The 21,215-nt window shown below is 36.6% G+C and overlaps 3 protein-coding genes across 3 annotated transcripts; 2 read left to right on the forward strand and 1 right to left on the reverse strand.

The window, feature by feature from the left end:
* The first annotated feature begins 3,295 nt into the window (after nt 1-3,295).
* On the forward strand, nt 3,296-4,228 carry LOC134495494 (olfactory receptor 5V1-like). Its single transcript, XM_063300987.1, has one exon. It carries the CDS (start codon nt 3,296-3,298, stop codon nt 4,226-4,228), a length of 933 nt encoding a protein of 310 aa, XP_063157057.1.
* Nucleotides 4,229-10,961: 6,733 nt separating this feature from the next.
* LOC134495495 (olfactory receptor 5V1-like) lies at nt 10,962-11,888 on the reverse strand. Its single transcript, XM_063300988.1, has one exon. The coding sequence runs from the start codon at nt 11,877-11,879 to the stop codon at nt 10,962-10,964; it is 918 nt and encodes a 305-aa protein (XP_063157058.1). The 5' UTR covers nt 11,880-11,888.
* An 8,143-nt stretch (nt 11,889-20,031) lies between these two features.
* Nucleotides 20,032-20,958, forward strand: LOC134497283 (olfactory receptor 5V1-like). The gene has a single exon (XM_063302949.1). It carries the CDS (start codon nt 20,032-20,034, stop codon nt 20,956-20,958), a length of 927 nt encoding a protein of 308 aa, XP_063159019.1.
* Nucleotides 20,959-21,215: the final 257 nt, after the last annotated feature.

Raw genomic sequence — 21,215 nt, forward strand, 5'->3', positions numbered from 1 at the left:
TTCTAATTTATTTTGCTTACTGTTTTGTACTCTAGTACTCTATCATGCTTTATAACATTTTTTTTTCCTTGAAGGGGAATAGCAATTTGGGTGCATAGCTATTATGTGAACCAAATGTACCTATACTGTGTTGTTACTTTATTTACCCAGTAGTGAGATTTCCCTCTTAAAATAAGTGCAAAGGGGAGGAGCAAATAATGGAATCTGGATCACAACTTAAACTCTGCCCCTGATGCAATTGCATGTGACTTCACAACACAAGTATGAAAGAGTGGAGCTTGAGTCATAATATTGCAATGTATGCATTGTCATTATAGTGTCACTGTGACTAAACACAGATGCCTCTGTTATTACCCCAATGCATCCTGCATTCCTTCCCCCTTTTCTGCCATTTCTCATGGAACAAGGGTAGGAAGGAGATCCAAATATTTTTTTTAAGTGGAACTCATTATGTTATAGGTAGTTAATTATGATAGATAAGATTCCATACAGCCAAACTCACTGATTTCTATAATATATATAATATAGAAACTATAATATAATACAACAGAATCAGAATGTATTTGATTGGAATGACTAATACTTTCTTGTTTGGTAAAAGAAATAGAACTTAAGATAGATAGACAGGATAGCTAGGTAGCTAGATAGCTAGACAGATAGGCAGATGGATGAAGCTGTTTTTTCCAATGCATATTTCCAATGTTTACTGGAAAAGATAAACAAACAAAATTGATCTTGGGTTCATTCCTAAAGTGCATTATTTCTAAACTTTTCACTGTCTTTAGCTTACTAGAAAGAAGTTGGAGGAACAGGAGGAGAATTAGTAAATTCACAGACAAATCACTGAACATAACTGGTCTTTGATATGTGGTTAAGTAATCTTGATTTAGGTGGAACTAATTATGCAATAATACATGTTTACTAATAATTTATTTTAGTTTTGACTCTTGGGTTTAACTCTAGGTTAGTGCTTTTGAGTTTCAGCAGTAAATATATAGAAAACATTTTCTGGAATTCATCAATTATATCTATATACAAACTAGGGTAACAAAGGTGAACATGAATCAGCCCAGGTAATTTCTGAAATAATTAATATCCTGTTTATGTCCACATTTCTGTTAATCAGATCATTATTTTGATTAGGCAATGCTGCTAACCCTTCACTCTTTGGTAGACCAGAAGAAAATATGAGCAGGTAATAATCAGATTCTTTGATGTTCCCTATTTTACTGAATGCCAGTCTTTAGAAATTTAAGTAGAAAAATGCCCTTTCAGATAAATTTATTGGAACTGAAGGGCATGTTTGTTGGAAATAATAGATTAGAAGAAAATCTGCTTCTGCAATTTGTTCAGGCAACATAGATTTGAGATATCTAAGTCATGCTGTTTCATGGAAAAAGATGCAACATAATTTAATCAGAACACTTTGCAACCTTGTTTTTATGCTCATACTTGAATTCCCTGCTTAATCATTTGTCATCATCCTTATTTTTATTCAATGTGAACAAAGTTGCCTGGTGATTAAGAGCAAACTCTGCTTGACAACATTGTGAATGACACTGAGGCATCAGACTCATTGCATCTTTGAGCTGTGTATTAGGAGGAGAAAGTATGCAATGTCTTAGGCACATACTGCTGCAGTATGTTTTTGTTTGTGTGTGTGTGTGTGTTTGCTGTTTGAATACTCTGATTTTCCTTTGATATTTCAATTTCATTGTAAGTTGAAGTTTATTCTATCATTTATGTTATCATTTTGTGTCATATATTTCAACCAATATATAAATCAAAGGGTTAGAGATTTAATTCTAGTTGATAGTAGCTCTGTTATGTTACCTCAGATAAAATTATTTGTGAATATATAGATAGATACAGATATATAATATTAAAATGTCGTTATAGGTAACTCTGTGAAATAATAATAATAATAATAATAATAATTCTTACATCCTTGGTTAGGACTTGAATTATTAAGTTTTCACCAGTCTTTGACTGTGAATCTAATTGATAACAACAACAACAACAACAACAACAACAACAACAACATAGTAATAATAGTAATGGCTGCATCCATACTTATGGCTGCATCCATGTGTGTCAGTAATTTTTGTAGTGGCTGCATCTTAATGTGAATATTGATGGATAGGATTTTTAAAGGCTTTACTGAGTTCTGTGTGCAAATGGAACTTGGAGAAAGCTACAATTATTCCATGTGTTTAATAAATGTATAAGAGCTGCAATTGCCTTTGCACACTGTTCAGTTAATGCTTAGTACAGAAAGCTATTAAAATGATTTTGAAAGCAGCTACAGCTACTGAACCAATATTAGTTCCACAAAATAAATAAAATGGAATGTGCACACCATGCTTTTCACTGAATTCCATGCATTCAGCTGAAGATATATGTAAAACAAGCTTACTCTACAAAATTGGGAAGCTCATTTTTCCAAGGTTTACCAGTCAAGAGCAAACTTTGCATAATGGTACTTAAGGAGAATCTAATTAGATTTTGTCAGAATATCTGGAAGTAAATGATAAACTGGTTTCATTGTTTTTGATTTAGCAACAACCAGTGGGGTATAATGGTTAAGGTGCTATACTAGGAGTGGGGAGACCCAGGTTCTGGTCCTCCCTTAGGCACAGAAGCCAATCACTCCCTCAAAACTCTACTCGGTGTCAGGATCTGCAACTAGCTGGCTGGATGTGGCATGTGGGGGGGACTTGTTGTATCCTACATTTATGGTTTTCCTTGTTTGAAATAGGTGAGAACAGTACAAAAGAAGCAAAACTAGGAAACCACAGGGGACAAATGCTGAGGAAAAAAAGTGTGATGGGTTGTTGTTGTTGTTGTTGTTGTTATTATTATTATTATTATTATTATTATTATTATTGTACAGGATAACTGTGGTATATTCAGTACATTGTAATATGTGAACTAAATGTGTGAAATGGTTTCCCCTTCCTGCTGTATAAACAAGAACACAAACACACATATTATAATGCAGAATAAAGTTAGCATCATTTGGCCACAGTCAGTAAACATGAGAGTGCAGATTACATTTTCTATTAATATCCTACAAGCAGGGAAAAGTTATTTGTTAGTTGCGTGAGGTTGAGCATGTTTCAGATTTATCTTCCAGTTATGTGCTGGAAGTTATCTGCTTTGGCAAGTTTTCTGGTCATCAAATGAGCATAACTCAGAAAAAAACAAAACAAAACAAAACAAAACAATTTTGGTGTCATAACAATGTTGTCTTTTTTATTTCATGATAGAGCAGAAATGAGCAAATTCTGAAACAATGATAAATGAAACTGCTCCAACAGAATTCCTCATCTTGGGCTTCTCTGGTCTTCAGGAATTGCAACTGCTACTCTTCTTTATCTTTCTGGTTCAATACATTTGTATTCTGTTAGGGAACATCTCCATCCTAACTGTTGCTTGCCTGGACCCACAGCTTCATACTCCCATGTACTACTTCCTAGGAAATCTCTCTTTTCTGGATATCTGTTATACCACTGCCAATGTCCCTCAAATACTAGTGCATCTCATGGCACAAAAGAAGAGTATCACATATGTTGCATGTGTAACTCAACTCTATTTTTTTGTCTCCTTTGTGGGCACCGAATGTATCCTTCTGGCTGCAATGGCCTATGATCGCTTTGCAGCTATCTGCCACCCTTTAAAATATACTTTCATTATGAAGAAAACCTTTTGTGTGCAGTTAGCTGGTGTCTGTTGGGCAGGTGGATTTTTCAATTCAGCTCTTCACACTTACTTTACATTCCATCTGCCATTCTGTGGGGCTAATCAGATCAATTATTTCTTTTGTGACATTCCTCCCCTTCTAAAGCTTTCATGTGGAGACACCTCAGTAAATGAGATCACTTTGTTTGTTGCTGGGATATTGATAGGATGGACTCCATTTGTCTGCATTGTCCTCTCTTACATCTACATCATCTCCACAATCATGAAGATACAGTCCAATGAAGGGAGGATCAAAGCTTTCTCCACCTGCACCTCACACCTGACTATTGTCATCTTGTATTATGGAAGCACCATTTTCACCTATGTCCGGCCAATATCAACATACTCACTGGAGAAAGACCGACTCATTTCTGTCCTTTATAGCATTGTCACTCCCATGCTAAACCCTTTGATCTATACATTAAGAAACAAAGACATTAAGAATGCCCTGAAAAAAATATTTCTGAGGGCACTGTATTTGAGATGAAGGCAGAATTGTGGTTTAGCATTTTATTTATTCCTTTATTGGAAAATTTGGAGTTCATCCTGTCTATCACCATGGATCAATGTGACTAGCAAATATTCTGTGTGTGTATATTGTCTATTCTTTCTATTGTGAATACATGCTGTTGTGATATGTGTGTGTTCTAACTAAAGGTCCTGTTTGAAGTAACTTTTTGAAACTCAAATGCCAATTCTTAGATTGTCAATAATTACCTTCCTTCTAAGGAGCTTCAGACAGTGTACATGGATCTCTCCTTTTTTGCTTTGTGTTTATCTTGAACATTTAAAAGGACTGTTTGTCAGTCAACAATGAGTTGAATCCAAACTTGTTTCATTTGTGCCATTAATTTAATATGTGTCTGAACTGTCATTTTGTCATTGAGTAAGTAGTAAGCATGTCTGAACTATGTTTAATTTTTCTTCTTCTTAGAGCATAGGGTTGGTTATTAGATAGATAGATAGATAGATAGATAGATAGATAGATAGATAGATAGATAGATAGATAGATAGATAGATAGATGCTTAGACACAGCCTATGGCAAACACATGTTTCTATGTTTGCAATTATTACATTGTTTGTATGTAAGATAAGATGAAAACATAAGACAAAATAATATTAGAAAAACTGTAAACATTTACCCACTTACCCACCAGTAAGTCCAATTAATCTCACATTTAGTAGTTCTAGGCCCTTTAACAATCCATCGTTATGTTTTTTTCAGAAATCTATTTATCTCCTTAATCTAATTCTCAAGCATTTTTCGTGACTATAGTTTTCTCACATCAATGTATGGGGTAGTGTACTGGGGAAGACACAGTGGACGGAAAGTAGAGTAACTGTAACAAGGCTTTCCAAACAACTTTATTTTACAATGTTTACATTTCATTTGTGGTACAGCTTTGGCTGGAGTATTTTTTTTTTTTTTTTAATTTAGGTCCTGATTTTCAGAACCACATATACACTTACTGTGTTGGTCAGTAAATAGAAGCTCTCTAAGGAGGATCTGCCATCCTTGGTTCAGTTCTTGGTGTTCAGATGTCCTAACCAAATCAGATACAGCCATGTTTAAACAGAATTAGTAATGTTTCCATATATTTTAGTTGCACATGTATAAAAGTCTGTAAGAAATGTGCTCAGTGTATTTGGTATTGCCCAATAATGGTCAGGAGTCTTGAAAGCATAGCCATCAATAATAATAATAATAATAATAATAATAATAATAATAATAATAATAATAATCTGAAAATGTGTCAGCAGATAGAAAATTCTGATACATGCTTTCCAACTTAGATTTCATCTTAGATACTAGCTTCCAAGATCAATCAATCAATTCTCATCTCCAGGGGTGGGTACCTTGACTGGCCATTAGCTCTTGAATCTGCACCTGGGATAAATTATTTCAGAGTTTGATATTTATTCTTTGGGTAGGAATAAATAGGTGGGATGTTCAGCATTATAACTGTGAGAACTTAATCCTAAAAAATGACTAAAAATGATGAGAGTATTATTTTCCCCACATTACCTTTAATCATGACAAACAAATGGTATCTATAATTAGCCATTTAGATCCCATCCCATTTTTATTTTTATTGTATTTATTGCATGTTAATTGTCTTGAATTTTAATTTTGTTTTTATTGTAAACCACCCAGAGTCCCTCCTTGGGAGGGAGATGGGCGGTGAGGAAGTTTGATAAAGAAATAAATAAACAAATAAGCCTATCTTAGGTCAAGATACACTGACTCCTTAGAAATTAGTATATACTCAGAAGAAAGACATTCAAATGATAATTTAGTAAAGTGCTATTCATGAACAGGGTTGAGTAAAGTGGTCTAAAAAAGTTAGAAGTTATTCTGGCTGATCAGAGACTTATACATTCTTCCCCAAAGTGATACTATAAATCCAGAAATTTAAACTTAGGTGTCCTCCTGTATAGATTGCTTAGACATTAAAAGCAAATACAGTGACATCCAGAACCAAAAAGCCCCCTGTTGTGGTGGTGGTAGTGGTGAGCCCATAGGCAGAAGGCGTCTGTTGGTAAATGTTTAAGAACAGTCCCTTCTCCATTACCACTGCTGTACCATGCCACTAGCAGCAGAAAATCTGTCATGCTAGATATAGCGGCTTAGCTCTGCTCTCCACCAGATTGCAACATGCCAACAAAATTAACAATTGGCTCTCACAAGCTGATATGAGCCAGCTCCAGCACTGGACTGCCCACAGGCATTTTTGGTTGGAATATAGCCTGGTAGAACTTAAATTAAGGTAGCTTGAAGAGCAAAATAAAGAGAGAGATCTTCAAAGTGGTTTGTCATTTTTAGTTTAAGGAGGACTGGGGGTGGGGGTGGGAGTGATGAACTGGTGTACCTTTGCTTGTAGTTTCCTATTTTCTGGCAATAAAATTAAATATATGAGATTTAGCATTATTTTTTTACAAGTTGTATATCCTTTAGATATACAATGGGGGAGATGGGCGGTGGCTAAATTTGAAAATTACATACATACATACATACATACTATTTGAACTGATACTTGGTTGTCACTGGACTGAACTCTAGATAATTGATCTTTAACATTACTAAATGCATTAATAACTGTTCTGGTCATACAGTAACTGGTGTGACTTATTGGTATTCAGAGGATGAAGAAAACAAAACCAGTAGAATAATCTTGCTTTCACTGATGTGTAAATTTGGTCTGCAGGCATTATAGAGCAGAATCCCAAGTATCATATACTAATTCACTTATCATGAAGCACATTCTTGTAATGCTATCTACCTAGCTATCTCTATCTATCTACCTCTCTCTCTCTCCTTCTCTCTCTCATATATATCTATATATCTCTATCTCTATATTTTTAAGTGTCAAAAGGAAAAGACCATTTATTCTCAGATAATTTTGTTACTACTAGAGAGAATATTGACCATGAACTCATGCCTGTCGCTCTGATGTGGGATTCTGACCTAATACCGTGCCCACTGTAGACCACGGGGTTCCACATGAATTGGATACTCATCATGAGCAGAGATTAAAATGGCAACAGCTATTTCTGAGGAAAAACGATGACTTTTAGAAATCCATTTTGGCTAGAACATTGAGTAACATGATACAAACCCCAAATACTGATATCAGCTTAGCTTTATTGGAATATGATACACTATGCTCTGAAGTAAAAAAAAAAAATGAACAGGTCCATAAACAAGTTTAATAAATTATTATTAAATTATTTTTATATAAAGAAAAAGAAGTCACTTGGATTGGCAAGAAGTGTAAAATCATGGAAAGAGTGGCCTGACCCACATAGCTGACTGCACATTGGACTTAGTGTTTTACCTTGGAGCAGATGAGACTTGATCTGAGTAATGAGACATTACCATCAATCGTTTGTCATGCATAGATAATTGCCTCATGACTACGGGGTTAACTGCAGCCACAGCCTCCACAAGAAGGATGGGTCAATTTGAATGATCTGCCCCAGGATTTTGGTGGATCCAGAATATTTTCAAAATGCGTTTGGGGAATTTCCCAGGAGTCTTGGGGTAGAGCTGTTGAATACTTTGTTAACTACTGTGCGTGTGTGTATGTGTGCATGGGTGAAACAGAGGAGCTCTGAGTGCTAGATAGGATTATTCATGAGCAGCCTCTTCCTGCCTGCCAAACCTGGGTTGGTCCTTGGTTTTCCTGGAAGCTTGTGGTGGATTTCGGCACTGCCACTGATTCCTCAGAAGAAAGGAGCACATTCCAGGCAGATAAGAGGATTCACGGTCCAGAGACTGTTGCTGGGAAAGTTAAGAGGTTCAAGCTAACTCCATCCTAGAATCTCCCAGGTTATTTACCCTTAGGTCAGTTAGTGTCAGGGTCAGTCTCGCTTCTCAATAAGACACAGACTCACTTAATGGGTATTAAGGATTTCTGGTTTATTGGAATGATGGCTGACAGAACGAAAAACGGGAACGGGGGTGGTGGTGTGGAGGTGCCCCTTTTATACCCTCTTGTGGTGCCCCAGGCTCCTCCACCCTGCATTGTCCCGATCCCTCTTGATGGGACCCTTGATGGCTGCCTGGGCGTTTTCCCGGTGTCTCCCTTTGTCCCTCGGATTTGGTTGTGTCCTCCAGGGCACCAGGTGCAGCTTATCTCCGTTCTTCCGACGTCCTTCTTTTCAGCTGTCTATGGGTCCGTGGGCGTGGGTGCTTTCGGGTGCTTGTGTTAATCCCTGGTTTAATTATCTCCTTCCTCTATTTCTTAATGATCATGATCTACGTTGTGAGGCTCTTTGTGCCTTGCAACGAGGTCATGACAGTTAGAGTAGCAAGATTCTGTCTGTTTGGTGACAGCAATAAAGAACTGGAGTTTGGAATACACTGACTCGAAATTGTTCTTGGGCTGGCTTTGACAAAGCTCCAAGAAATGAAGCAGGTGAAGAGATACCGGCAATGAAGCTGGTAGAAAATGAGGAGTATGACCAGTCTCAGATACAACCTCATATCTGAGCCTGTTCTTTGGTGATAAAGACAGTAAAACTGAAGCATTTCTTTGCCTTTATTTCATCTACAGAATGTCATCCAGCTATTATTTTTATGGTGCCTCAGTCCCTACTTGGACTACTGCTAATCAGAAGATTCATGTACTCATCTGAGCAGGCATGACAGAGGTTAAAGTTCAAACTTAGCGCTTGGAATTGGACTTGCATTGCAGTAGCCAACTTAGAACTAAGTCATTATACTAATATGATCCAACTGTCTATCTACAATCAAAACAAGCAGCCATATTTTATATGAGCTGAATTCTCTGAATCCTCATCAAAGTGTGACACATTTCAAGGAGTACTATGTAATCCAGTCTAAGTGCAACTAGTGCAACACGTGAAAGATTTGTTTTACCTTCCATACAGACAGGTATGTTGAAGCTGATAGTTTGGTCAGGATTTTAGAAGATATTCCTGATAATTTTCACTATGGGATCAGTCAAGTCTCTGCCCAAGTTAATACCTGTGTGTCCAGGACACCAACCTCAGAGATCAAGAGAATATGGTCAGCAACTCTTAAACAGTTGGTAATGTTGAAGTAAAATGTGACCCTTTCACAAAATCTTTAGTTCCAGCACAATAATATATTGATATTTTTCTACTTCTAGTTCTACTTCACCATGCAGTGAGAAAATGGAACCTCATTTGCTTTGGAAAGTCACTTCAGCCTTATGCAAAATTTGAATGTATTTATATATTGAGTGTATGTATGTGTGTCTGTGTGTCTGTGTGTGTGTGTGTGTGTGTGTGTGTGTATTCATTCATTCTAGAGCAAAATAAGGAAAGTTGCACCCCCCAACCTTATTTTATGAAGATGACCACCTTTCACAGTAAAATATATATATATATCTTCCTTTCTCTAGAAAGGCTGACAAAAGTGAAGAGAAGTTGGATGCCACTTCTCTAAAAATATAACATTCATCATACTTACAGTGTGTGAACTGGAGGATGTGGATATATTTGTATTCTATAAGTCTGTAAAACAAAAGGTAAGAGAAAATGGCTCCAGGATCCATAGGTCAGAGGCACACAGTTCTTCAAACGTCACCTCAGGGGAATGCAGAAAAATAGGTTGGATTTTTTGGAGTGGCGGGGGGTGCAGGAAAAGGCATCTATCATCTCAAAATGTTTAATAGACAGAGACCAAGCTCAGTATTCCTGCGGTCATAATTCTTTCCTGTCCTCCACCACAGTGCCCAAACTACAAGAGTAGGATTTAATTATATATAATTTTTTCTTTTTCAAAACAAATAAATCTTTATTGCATTCATTAATCTGCACAAAGCAAATACACAATAGGAGTAAGCCTAAGGATGAAACTCAAATGATTAAAATGACGTAAAATACAAAATAATAATTGAAACTAAAAGACATTGTAAAAGTAAAAGCTTCATTTAAATGTAAGACATTTTGGCTAAGCTAAGCGTTAAGAGTAGGCCATATTCAGCAGACCATAATCAACCCAGATTCGACTGCTTTTAGCACTATCTGCTTACTTTATACGCAGCGGTACAGAACCTGGCTATGTTATGTGTTGTTTCAGGGTTGTTGTCAGATATCAGAAACTATACATGTTGTTGGGTATTAAATCATGTAATATTAGTCAGAAGGAGAGTCATTAGGGCTCTGTAGAGTTCCTATCAAACTGACGGTAGAGGATGACATGCTCACAACTTCTACTTGTCCTAACTTGCAGGTGTATGCTCATAATGGCCACAGCATATTTGCATATCTATGTTCAAGGAGCACCGAAGGGAGAGCATTCTGTTAGGCTAGGATGAAATCACTCCCTCTGGCTCAGGACATCCAGCTGCATGAGAGATGTAGTTGGAGTCATGACATACCTTGAACTATCAGCCATGAAGACTCGAAGCTTATTTCCTTAATTATTTTGACATTCTATATCAAACAGGCTCTGTTTGAATGTCACTATTATTTGTTTGAAGTCCATAGAGAGTAAGTGAAGAGGTGAAAGCCCTAGGAGTGAATTGCTTGCTTCCACATAGGTTGAACACCATCCCCTAAATATAAGGGGAGGGGGTAAAACCATAGGATGGAGTGACAACCTCAGCCAGTAGTTTAATGAGGCCTACCATATTATATTCTCCACTCCTGCTATTCTTGCCTTAATGCATTCTCTTTCTTCATCAAGGTAATCTCACAATTCAGTAATTTCAAGGCCTCTTTGAAGTCACTTTCTAAAAAGTTTCTTTAGAGCATTCTTCACATCTTCATTTTTCAGGCTGTAAATAATGGGATTTAACATGGGGGTTAGGACACTGTACTGGATTGACACAAGCCTGTCCATTGTGTCTGAGTAGCCAGAGGCAGGTTTCATGTACCTAATGATTGCAGTCCCGCAGAATAAGAGAACCACTGTAAGGTGGGAAGCACAAGTAGAGAATGCCTTCTGCCGGCCTTCTGCAGAACTTATCCTGAGAATGGTGCTAATGATACAAACATAGGAAGCTATGATTAGAAGAAGGGCAGCAAACCCGAATGGCATGCTAAAGGTAAGAATTACCATTTCATTGGCAAAAGTGCCAGTGCAGGACAGTTGCAACAGCAAAGGTAGCTCACAGCTGAAATGGTTAATGTTGCTGGGACCACAGAACTGTAGGTCAGCTAAAAAAAGAGTATTAACACAGGAATCCAGGAAACCTGATACCCATGCAGCCAGTACCATTTGGATGCACAAGCGGTGGCTGATAATGGTGCTGTATCTCAGAGGGTTGCATATGGCAGCATAACGATCATAAGCCATTGCTGAAAGTAAGAAGATCTCTGTCCCAGCCATGAAAATAAAGAAAAAGACCTGAGCTATGCAGCCACAGAGAGAAATTGTCTTTTTTGTAGCTAGGAGATTCTGTAGCATTTTGGGAACCGTTACAGAGGAATAGCAGATGTCAAGGAAGGATAAGTTAATGAGAAAGAAATACATTGGAGTGTGTAGGTGAGGATTAGCCCTTATTACCAATATGATGACCATATTCCCTGCCAGCGTTATTAAGTAGATAGGTAAGAAGATCAGGAACAAGAATGCCTGGAGTGTTGGATCACCAGAAAGTCCCAAGAGAAGAAATTCAGTCACAGCTGTTTGGTTTTCCATAGTACTTTTCTCAATGGGGTTGATTGATTAATTGATTATGTGCCATCAAGTTGGTGCCAACTCTTAACAACAACATAGATAGATTTTGTCCATGATGATTTGTCCCCAACCTGTTCCTTTCGGTCTTCCAACAGTGCACCCATCAGCATTGTAACTAAATCCATCCACCTTGCCTCAGAGGGAAAGTAATCTGGAAATAAAACAAACAAACAAACAAACAAATAAATAAACAAACAAACAAACAATTAAATTCCAGAGGAATTCTGATACTCAGATCACAGGGATACACACACACACACAAACTTTTTAAAATATAAATTCCTTCTTGTAGCTATTGGTTCTGGGTGTGTGTCTCTGTGTGAGTATCTGTGTGTGTGTGTGTGTATCTATCTATCTATCTATCTATCTATCTATCTATCTATCTATCTATCTATCTATCTATCTCCAGGAAACCTCAAACTCATGTAGCCAGTACCGTTTGGATGCATAAGTGGTGGCTGATAATGGTGCTGTATCTCGGAGGGTTGCATATGGCAGCATAACATTCATAAGCCATTGCTGAAAGTAAGAAGATCTCTGTTCCAACCATGAAAATAAAGTAAAAGACCTGAGCTATGCAGCCACAAAGAGAAAGTGTCTTTTTTGTAAAGACAATTGTCAATTTATATATATATATATATATATATGACTCATGTGTTAGTTGGATTTATTTATGTCAATGGAAACAATTTTCATCTGACTGACAAAAGCTGGCTTTGGAGCAAATATAACTAGGCTGCACATTGCAAATGAGGCTAATTTTTTAACATCTCTTCTGATTGTGTCACTTCTTTGTAATTGGCATTAGATTACAGGGTTTTAATGACTAATTTGAAGTATATCTTCTAAAGTAAATAGTATTAACAATATTTTTGGCACTAGTATATACAGATTATACTGTATCACTGTATTACCACATCACAGAATACATACACAATTACATTAATGGTTGCAATCAGATATGACATAAAATGTATATGTAAATATAAGAGCCAGTTTGGTGTAGTGGTTAAGGCATCAGGCTAGAAATGGGGAGACTGTGAGTTCTAATCTGACCTTAGGCACAAAACCAGTGGGTGACCTTGGGCCAGTCACTTTCTCAGAGCCCTAGGAAGGAGGCAATGTCAAACCACTTCTGAAAAACCTTGTCAAGAAAACTTCAGGGACTTCTCCAGGCAATCTCTGAAAATCAGACACAACTGAATGGATATGTGTGTGTGTGTGTATGTGTGTATTTAATCCCCTGTAAGAAGCTTATTAATTTTAACAAAATTAATTTCAGTTATCCAAAAATACTGAGATGGAAAAAAAACAGAAATTTTGTCCAGTTTTTTTCTTTAAACACTGTGATCTTCCCTATAATTAGATTTCTCACTTTCTGCACTTTGAACTACTATTTTCAGTTTAGAAATATTCTACAATGCTGTTAAAAATATGTAATTTTGAGACACCAATTTTAAAGGATAAGTGATGGCCAACTTTGTATAGGCTGGGAAACTAAGTAGATTCATGACTCATTACTACTTGACTGGGAGACCATCAGGGATCACCAGGACTATAGGATAGACCAGAAAGTCAAAAAGCATCCAAGAAGAAAGCAGTGGCAAATTGCATCCATACTATTGCCTACAAAACTGCATGGATGTGTCCTTGAAATCAGAAGCTGGTCTTGATTCAAAATAGCCTTTACCTTTACGCTGAGAACAAATATAGTTTGTAAGTTGTGATTATCTAAAAAAAATACATCCGTAAATGTACATTTAAATACATTGTTCATATTGTTAATAACATGAGATTAATAAAGTAACAGGATTAAATTGATCTATAAATGAACACATGTAGAATTGGATTGAAAAGAAATTAATCTGGCATGAAGACAGCCTACAGCTATTTGACAAATATTCAAAGTTGCATTTAAATGTATATGGCGATTTATAGACTTCCTTAGATATGTTACTTGTGAAATGATTCCCACTATCCAATTTTATTTTCTTGTAAGTCATGGTGAACAAGGCATGGTAATGCTGCATTACTCCCACTGTAAGCTTCTTTCAGACTTTTTCAGAGGTATATGGACTACCTAGGCCTTAACCTTGATCTAGTATTATTTTTGTCTTATTCAATCATTTTGGGTGCATTTGGGTGATTACATAGAACCTGTTTGCAACTCCTTAAACCAAATGTACTGTTTCCCAAGACTGAGCTGCAGCAGCTGAGGATGAAGCTTCTTCAAGGAGTTGCAAAACAGGTGTTGCATGAATGCTCCTGAACCTTACAATTCTATTTGAAAATACATGGAATAATATTTTACAACTCAGAACAAGGCTGTGTTGGTTAAAACAAAAACAAAAACAAAACAAAAAACATTCTATAAGAAACTCACTTCAGATTGTTTTTCTACTTTGATCCATAAATAATAGGGCGGAGGCAAATCTTACCTACTTCATGACTCTCTTTTTGCACTAGCATGGGATCAGCTCTGTGAAAATAAATATTATTTGTAGATATAGATGGAATGACATTTTGTGAGGTTTTTTTTAATAATGTAAGAAATGATAGATAGATAGATAGATGGATGGATGGATGGATGGATGGATGGATAGATAGATAGATAGATAGATAGATAGATAGATAGATAGATAGATAGATAGAGATGGTAGGCAGGCAGGTAGGCAGGAAAGGTAGTACCTTCATGCAGAAAACACCAGAACAACTATTAGTTAAAAGAGCTGGTATTTTCAAAATAAAGTGGAATTAAATATTTGCTGGATTGGGAATTCATTTCCCCTTGGATCAATTATTTGAACATGTGGGTCTGCTGTTATTTGGGATTACCTTAACTGTCCAAAGGAAAAAAAATAATAATACAGCTAATAGCTAATACTATGAACAATATTTCCTATTATGGAGGGGGGAATCTTGAGAGCATTAGGATGGATCTTGTGAACAATGACATGGACAAATAATAAAGAAGTAATAGAAACTTGAGGAAAAGTAGACTGACTGCAGGAAGACAAAGTATGAGTCCTGTTTGAAAAAACTATGCACAAATATATTGATCTGCCAAGAGAATGGGAAAAAAGTATGTATAAGGAAAGATTACATAGAAGCTGCTTGAAACAGAGTGAAAAAAAATGTGTTATAGAATATCACACAAATGTATGGAGTTACAGTATAGGAAGTATGAAAAAGGATGCTTGGTAAAATGGTAGTGAAAAGGTTGTGAATGAAAAAAAGGTCTCTAAGAGAGGGATTGCTGCAAAAATGAATAAAGATATTGCATAATGTGCTCAGAAAAGAAAAGGCAACTATAGAATATTATCAAAGAGATCAAGAAGCGGCTAGGATTTAAAAAGGAAGATAAAATGCAGAGGTATTGTTGATTTTTAAAAAAAAATAGATGAAGAGAACTAAACACAAAACCTCTACCAGGGTAAAAATAAATTAAAAATAAGCATTCTGTAATTGCTTGAGATGAAACTGAAGTGAGGGAATTCTGGAAGGAATGTAAGACTGATACTGATACACTGAAGAGTAGAACGGAGATGATATTGTAATTCTTAATAACCAAGAAAAAAATGATGGAAGTCATGAATGCTTCGATAATTTTGAAAAATTGTAAGGCTGCAGATGTAGATAATGTAGCTGAAGAAATATTAAAGTATGGATATTTAGGTATGAAGATTTTATCTGTGCCTGTGTTATTGTTCACCTATTCAAAGGGAAAGTTGGAAAGAGAAAATACAAAAGCTACAGAGAGGTTAGTTTGTTAAATGTGTCTGGGAAAGTGTTTGGCATAATTCTGATTTAAAGAATATGAGCAGTAACAATGAAAACATTTGGGAAGTGCAGAGTGTTTTGCATGGAAGGTTGGTTTCTGACTGCAATAGGAATGGTATATTATAGAATTCAAGCTTGCATGAACATAAATAGAAAGCTTAGAGAATGGCTCATTGTTAAGTAGGGAACGATAGAGACATTTCTTAGCATGAGAGGTAGATGTAGACAAACTTCTGATACTGCTCTGTTGGCTCAGAATCCAAATGATTTGCAATGACTATTTGACAAATTATTGATAAAAGGCATATGAATTTATTTATTGATAAATAGTCAGAGACCAAAAACTTAACATATAAAGCATGACTGACTGACATAGCAAGGGAACCAGCGTAACTATAAATATTGATAAATCTAATATCTAATATCCAAGCCCAACAATAATATATGAGTAGCATGTTTACAACTGGTTTGATGGTGGGTTTTTAAATCAGTTGTCTTGAAAAGCAGAGTTAATGCTTGGACTGAAAAGTAATAACTCAAGTACAATGAAGGCAAGGACTTACCTTTTAGTAAGAGCACATCACCAAACAAAAAGGACTTGGACTGAAGTAGGGAAATCCAGAAGTCCAGAACTGGGGTTTCATTAGAGTCCAGCCCTGGGTCCTAGCTGAAGGTTCAAGACGTCACAGGCACATAGGCCCAGAGGTAATAATGCTGTTTCCAACAAAAAGGAAAAGCCTAGAGCTTACTTGTACATTGCTCCAGTTGCTCGGGTAATTTAATTAGGAGATGCCCCCTCTTCTCTTCTAGAATAAACGAACTGTCTCTGTTCTGTCTTGCATAGCTACTGGTATTATGAGGATTGCCCTGACTAGACAAACAACAAGTACAGAGTTTGATGAAATAAAAATAAAATTTAAAACAAAAATCAAAGATGATAATAATAATGATAATAATTTATTAAACTTGCATGCCACCTGACTCTCAACGACACTGGGAATAATAATCAGGCTCCGTAAAGGTGAGTGAGAAACAGCAACAGAGCTTAAAAATAAATCTCCAGTGGCTTTTTATAGCCCTACCAGTTGGTAGAAATTTTGTGACCTTTCTAGATATTTCAGTAGAATGATCTCTTAGAAGCTGATCTGTAACCTCGGACTGCATTTGGTCTCATAATTGATTAACAAGGGGTGCAATTTGCTTGAGGTGCCAGGCGTGATACTAAGGGCAGTTTAAAAACCTGTGAGTCACAGATTCAGCTTTAGGATCTGAATTTATTTATTTATTTATTTATTTATTTATTTATTTATTCAATTTGTCCCTGCCCATCTCCTCCCATCGGGGGACTCTGGCAGTTTACAATAATTACTTAAAACAACCTCGCAACAAAATAGAATATACAAATATAAAATTATTCTAATAAATATATATAAATAAGAGCAAAAAAGTAAAAAGTCCAAGTGGCAGGAGAACGTAAAACAGTCCGTGTGTGGGAGGAGTATAGCAGCCATCCCCAGGTAGATCTATTCCCCTCTCTACCCCAAGCGAGGCAGCAGAGCCAGGTCTTCAGACTCCTCCTAAAGGCCAGAAGTGATGGGGCCAGTCTCACCTCTGGGGGCAGCATGTTCCACAGGGCAGGAGCTACTGCAGAGAAGGCCTGCTTCCTGGACCCTGCCAAATGGAATTCTCTCACAGATGGGGTGCACAGCATGCCCTCTCTGTACGATTGGGTGGGGCGGGCTGATGTAATGGGGAATAGGCGGTCCTTCAGGTAACCTGGCCCCATGCCATGTAGGGCTTTAAAGGTGATAACCAACACCTTGATTTGGACCCAAAAGCAAACTGGTACCCAATGCAGCTTGCACAAGAGCGGTGTTATATGTGCCCTTAAAGGGGCACCAAAAACAGCACGCATGGCTGCATTCTGGACCAGCTGAAGCTTCTGGATACTTTTCAAGGGTAGCCCCATGTAGAGTGCATTGCAACAGCCTATATGAGAGATAACAAAGGCATGAGTGACTGTTCGAAGGGCCTCCCGATCCTATTATAAACAACATAATATTGTAAACAATTCAGCTTGATTGTTAGCCATTAGTCTAAAATGTGGAAAGACTAAAAAAAATGATAAAAGAAAAGGAACTTATTAAGGGGCAAAAAAAAAAAAAAAGTTAAAAACCCAGGATAAATAATGGCTATTTATCTTTTTCCAAAACATATAGAGACACTGGTCTTTGATGTATGATTAAGTAATCTTGATTTAGGTGAGAGTAACTATGCAATGTTATATATATTTATTAATCATTTAAGTCTGTTTTGATTAATTAGATTGACTTCTGTAGGGGCTTTAGAATTTCAACTGTATATATATAGAAAACCTATTTCTGGAGTACATCTAATGTAACTATACACAAGCTGTGGCATTTATTTGAAGATGTGAAAATAAAGAATAAATTCAGATGATTTCTGAAAAAGAAGTAATAATATTTCCATAAATTAGTACAGAATTTTGATTACATATCATTGTGACTATTTACATCTATTGTACACTAGCAGAAAATGTGAGCAGGTATTGGTCTGATACCTTGACATTCAGTGTTCTACTGTCTTTAAACATTAACTAGAAAATGTCCTTCCAGTTACATAATTTGAGAAATGAAGGACATATATGTTGGCAATATGCTGATTAGAATATAAAATGAATTTCTCTACTTTGTTTAGGCACTATAGATTTGAGATTGTTTTAGTCAGGCTGTTTCATGGACAGAAATTTAATTACAGCATCACTTAATTAGAACAGTTTTAACTTTATTTTCAGTGAACATAATTGCAATTCCCTGTTCAATTATTTGTCATCATCTTTATTCTATTATAACCACCAGAAGGCAGAATAAGATCAACCTCTGCCTGGCAACATTGTTGCAGAAATTGTGGCATCAGACCCATGACACATTAAGTTATATTTGGTGGGGAAATTATTCAATATTTAGCTATATACCATTGGAATTATTCTGTCTGAATTTCTTGTCTGAGGTGCTCTATTTGATAATTTAATTGGATGGTAAGTTAGGCCTATACTATTAGATTTATTTTTGTAATTATTTTCTATCATATTTTTCAACCAATGATAGAAATCTGCTTCTCTGGTCTTCAAGAATTGCAGCTGCTACTCCTCTTTGTCTTTTTTGCCACATACATCTGTACTCTGGTGGGCAACATCCCCATCCTCACTGTTACTTGCCTGGACCCACAACTTCATACTCCCAGGTATTTCTTCCTAGGAAATCACAAATTCAGTATGGATTTTGGCTTTATTGTAGTTCTTCTCATTAACTGAGTGTTAATATTGTATGTTGAAAAATGCTTATCTTGCTTTTTGTTTTAAAATATAATTTTATTTGCCTGCATGCACTCATGCCTGCTAAGAATTTCTCTTCATCTTAACACAAATGTTGATTGAGGAAATTACTTTTAAGACAGTTATTTTTCTACATTTGTAACATGGAAGTGGCATTTAGAGAAAGTTACAATGAATCTATATATTTAACCGATGAATAAATCACTCATGTTCAGTGCTGAAACAGAAAACTAGTAAGAACGAACCTGGAAGCAGCTATAGCTGCTTAAAATGCTGAACATTGTTTCTTAACAATAAAGAAAATAGAAAAAAAGAAAATGTTAAAAAATATGGGGTGGGTGTTTTGCATAAAGATTGTGCTTTCTGCTGAATTCAGCTGAAGGTCTATAGAAACTTGTTTAATTATAGGACTCACTTTGCACAGTTTGAAAAGTCCTTCCAAGATTCCCCAGTTATATACTGTACATCTGGACCCGTATAGAATATAACCAGATTTTTGTCCCCATATCTGGAGGTAGACTATCAGGAAAAACTGAACAGAGCACTGTGACCAGCTGCACTCATTTCATTAAAAGATTATGTGACTTCACTATTTTTAACTTAGAATGCTGTGTGGTACTCATGAAATGTAGCTTATCCAGGAGACCACAGTTAAATACAGCATGAGTTCTTGTGATACCTGGATTAAGTGATATCAAGCTGCTTTTTCCATTTGCTGCACAAACAAGCATATGAACATGCACAGTCACATTAGAGTAGCACTGTAAAATGACTATTTTTTGATGGAGCCAGTAAAAATGAGAATGCAGATTATATCATGTGAGTGGGTAACAAGGTCTTTCTCAAATGTGTGATCCTCAGCATGCTGCAGATGTTACAGTCCACGATGTATTGGATGGTGTCTGTTTTTGTAGGTTTTCTGGTCATCAGAGGAGCATTCTTATTGAAAAAAAAAAAGAGTGACTAAGCTGTGATGCAATGATGAATGAATCTGCTCCAACTGAATTCCTCATTTTGGGCTTCTCTGGTCTTCAAGAATTGCAGCTGCTACTCTTCTTTGTCTTTCTTGCCACATACATTTGTACCCTGGTGGGTAACATCTCCATACTCACTGTTGTTTGCCTGGACCCACAACTTCATACTCCCATGTACTTCTTCCTAGGAAATCTCTCTTTTCTGGACATCTGTTATACTAGCACCAATGTCCCTCAGATATTAGTGCACCTCATGGCACAAAAGAAGAGTATTACATATGCTGGATGTGTAACTCAACTGTATTTTTTTCTGTCTTTTGTGGGCACTGAATGCATCCTTCTAGCTGCAATGGCCTATGATCGCTTTGCAGCTATCTGCCGTCCTTTGAACTACACTTCCATTATGAGAAAACCTGTTTGTCTCCAGTTGTCTAGTGCTTGCTGGGCAAGTGGGTTTCTCAATTCAGCTCTTCACACATATTTTACATTCCGTCTGCCATTCTGTGGGGCCAATGACATCAATTATTTCTTTTGTGATATTCCTCCCCTCCTAATGCTTTCGTGTGGAGACACAACTTTAAATGAGATCATCTTGCTTGTTGTTGGGGTATTTATAGGATGGACACCATTTGTCTGCATTGTCCTCTCTTACATCTACATCATCTCCACAATCATGAAGATACAGTCCAATGAAGGGAGGATCAAAGCTTTCTCCACCTGCACCTCACACCTGACTATTGTCATCTTGTATTATGGAAGCTCCATTTTCACCTATGTCCGGCCAATATCAACATACTCACTGGAGAAAGACCGACTCATTTCTGTCCTTTATAGCATTGTCACTCCCATGCTAAACCCTTTGATCTATACATTAAGAAACAAAGACATTAAGAATGCCCTGAAAAAGATTTTTCTCAGGAAGCTTTATTGAAAATGAGAGCAGATATGTGTTGTACTGTTTTTTCCCCTTTGTTCTGACCAGCAGAAAGCATGCTGAGACAAGGAATTAGTCTCTAGTGTTTATTAAGGCTAATTTAGACAGAATCCTACCAAACTAAAGAACTGTGGGGAATCTCAGACTTATATTCCCCAAACGTCACTGTGGGTCTCTTCTGTGTCTCTTTGAATGACAACTCAACTCATCTCTACTACGCATGTGTTTTCTCCTCTGCATGAGTTCCTCCTCCT

Source organism: Candoia aspera, chromosome 4 (assembly GCF_035149785.1).
Source record: "Candoia aspera isolate rCanAsp1 chromosome 4, rCanAsp1.hap2, whole genome shotgun sequence".
Lineage (NCBI taxonomy): Eukaryota > Metazoa > Chordata > Lepidosauria > Squamata > Boidae > Candoia > Candoia aspera.

What these genes read in the sequence shown, in the direction of transcription:
- LOC134495495 (XM_063300988.1), bottom strand. Translation starts at nt 11,879, where the DNA reads ATGGAAAACCAAACAGCTGTGACTGAATTTCTTCTCTTGGGACTTTCT.
- LOC134495494 (XM_063300987.1), top strand. Translation starts at nt 3,296, where the DNA reads ATGATAAATGAAACTGCTCCAACAGAATTCCTCATCTTGGGCTTCTCT.
- LOC134497283 (XM_063302949.1), top strand. Translation starts at nt 20,032, where the DNA reads ATGATGAATGAATCTGCTCCAACTGAATTCCTCATTTTGGGCTTCTCT.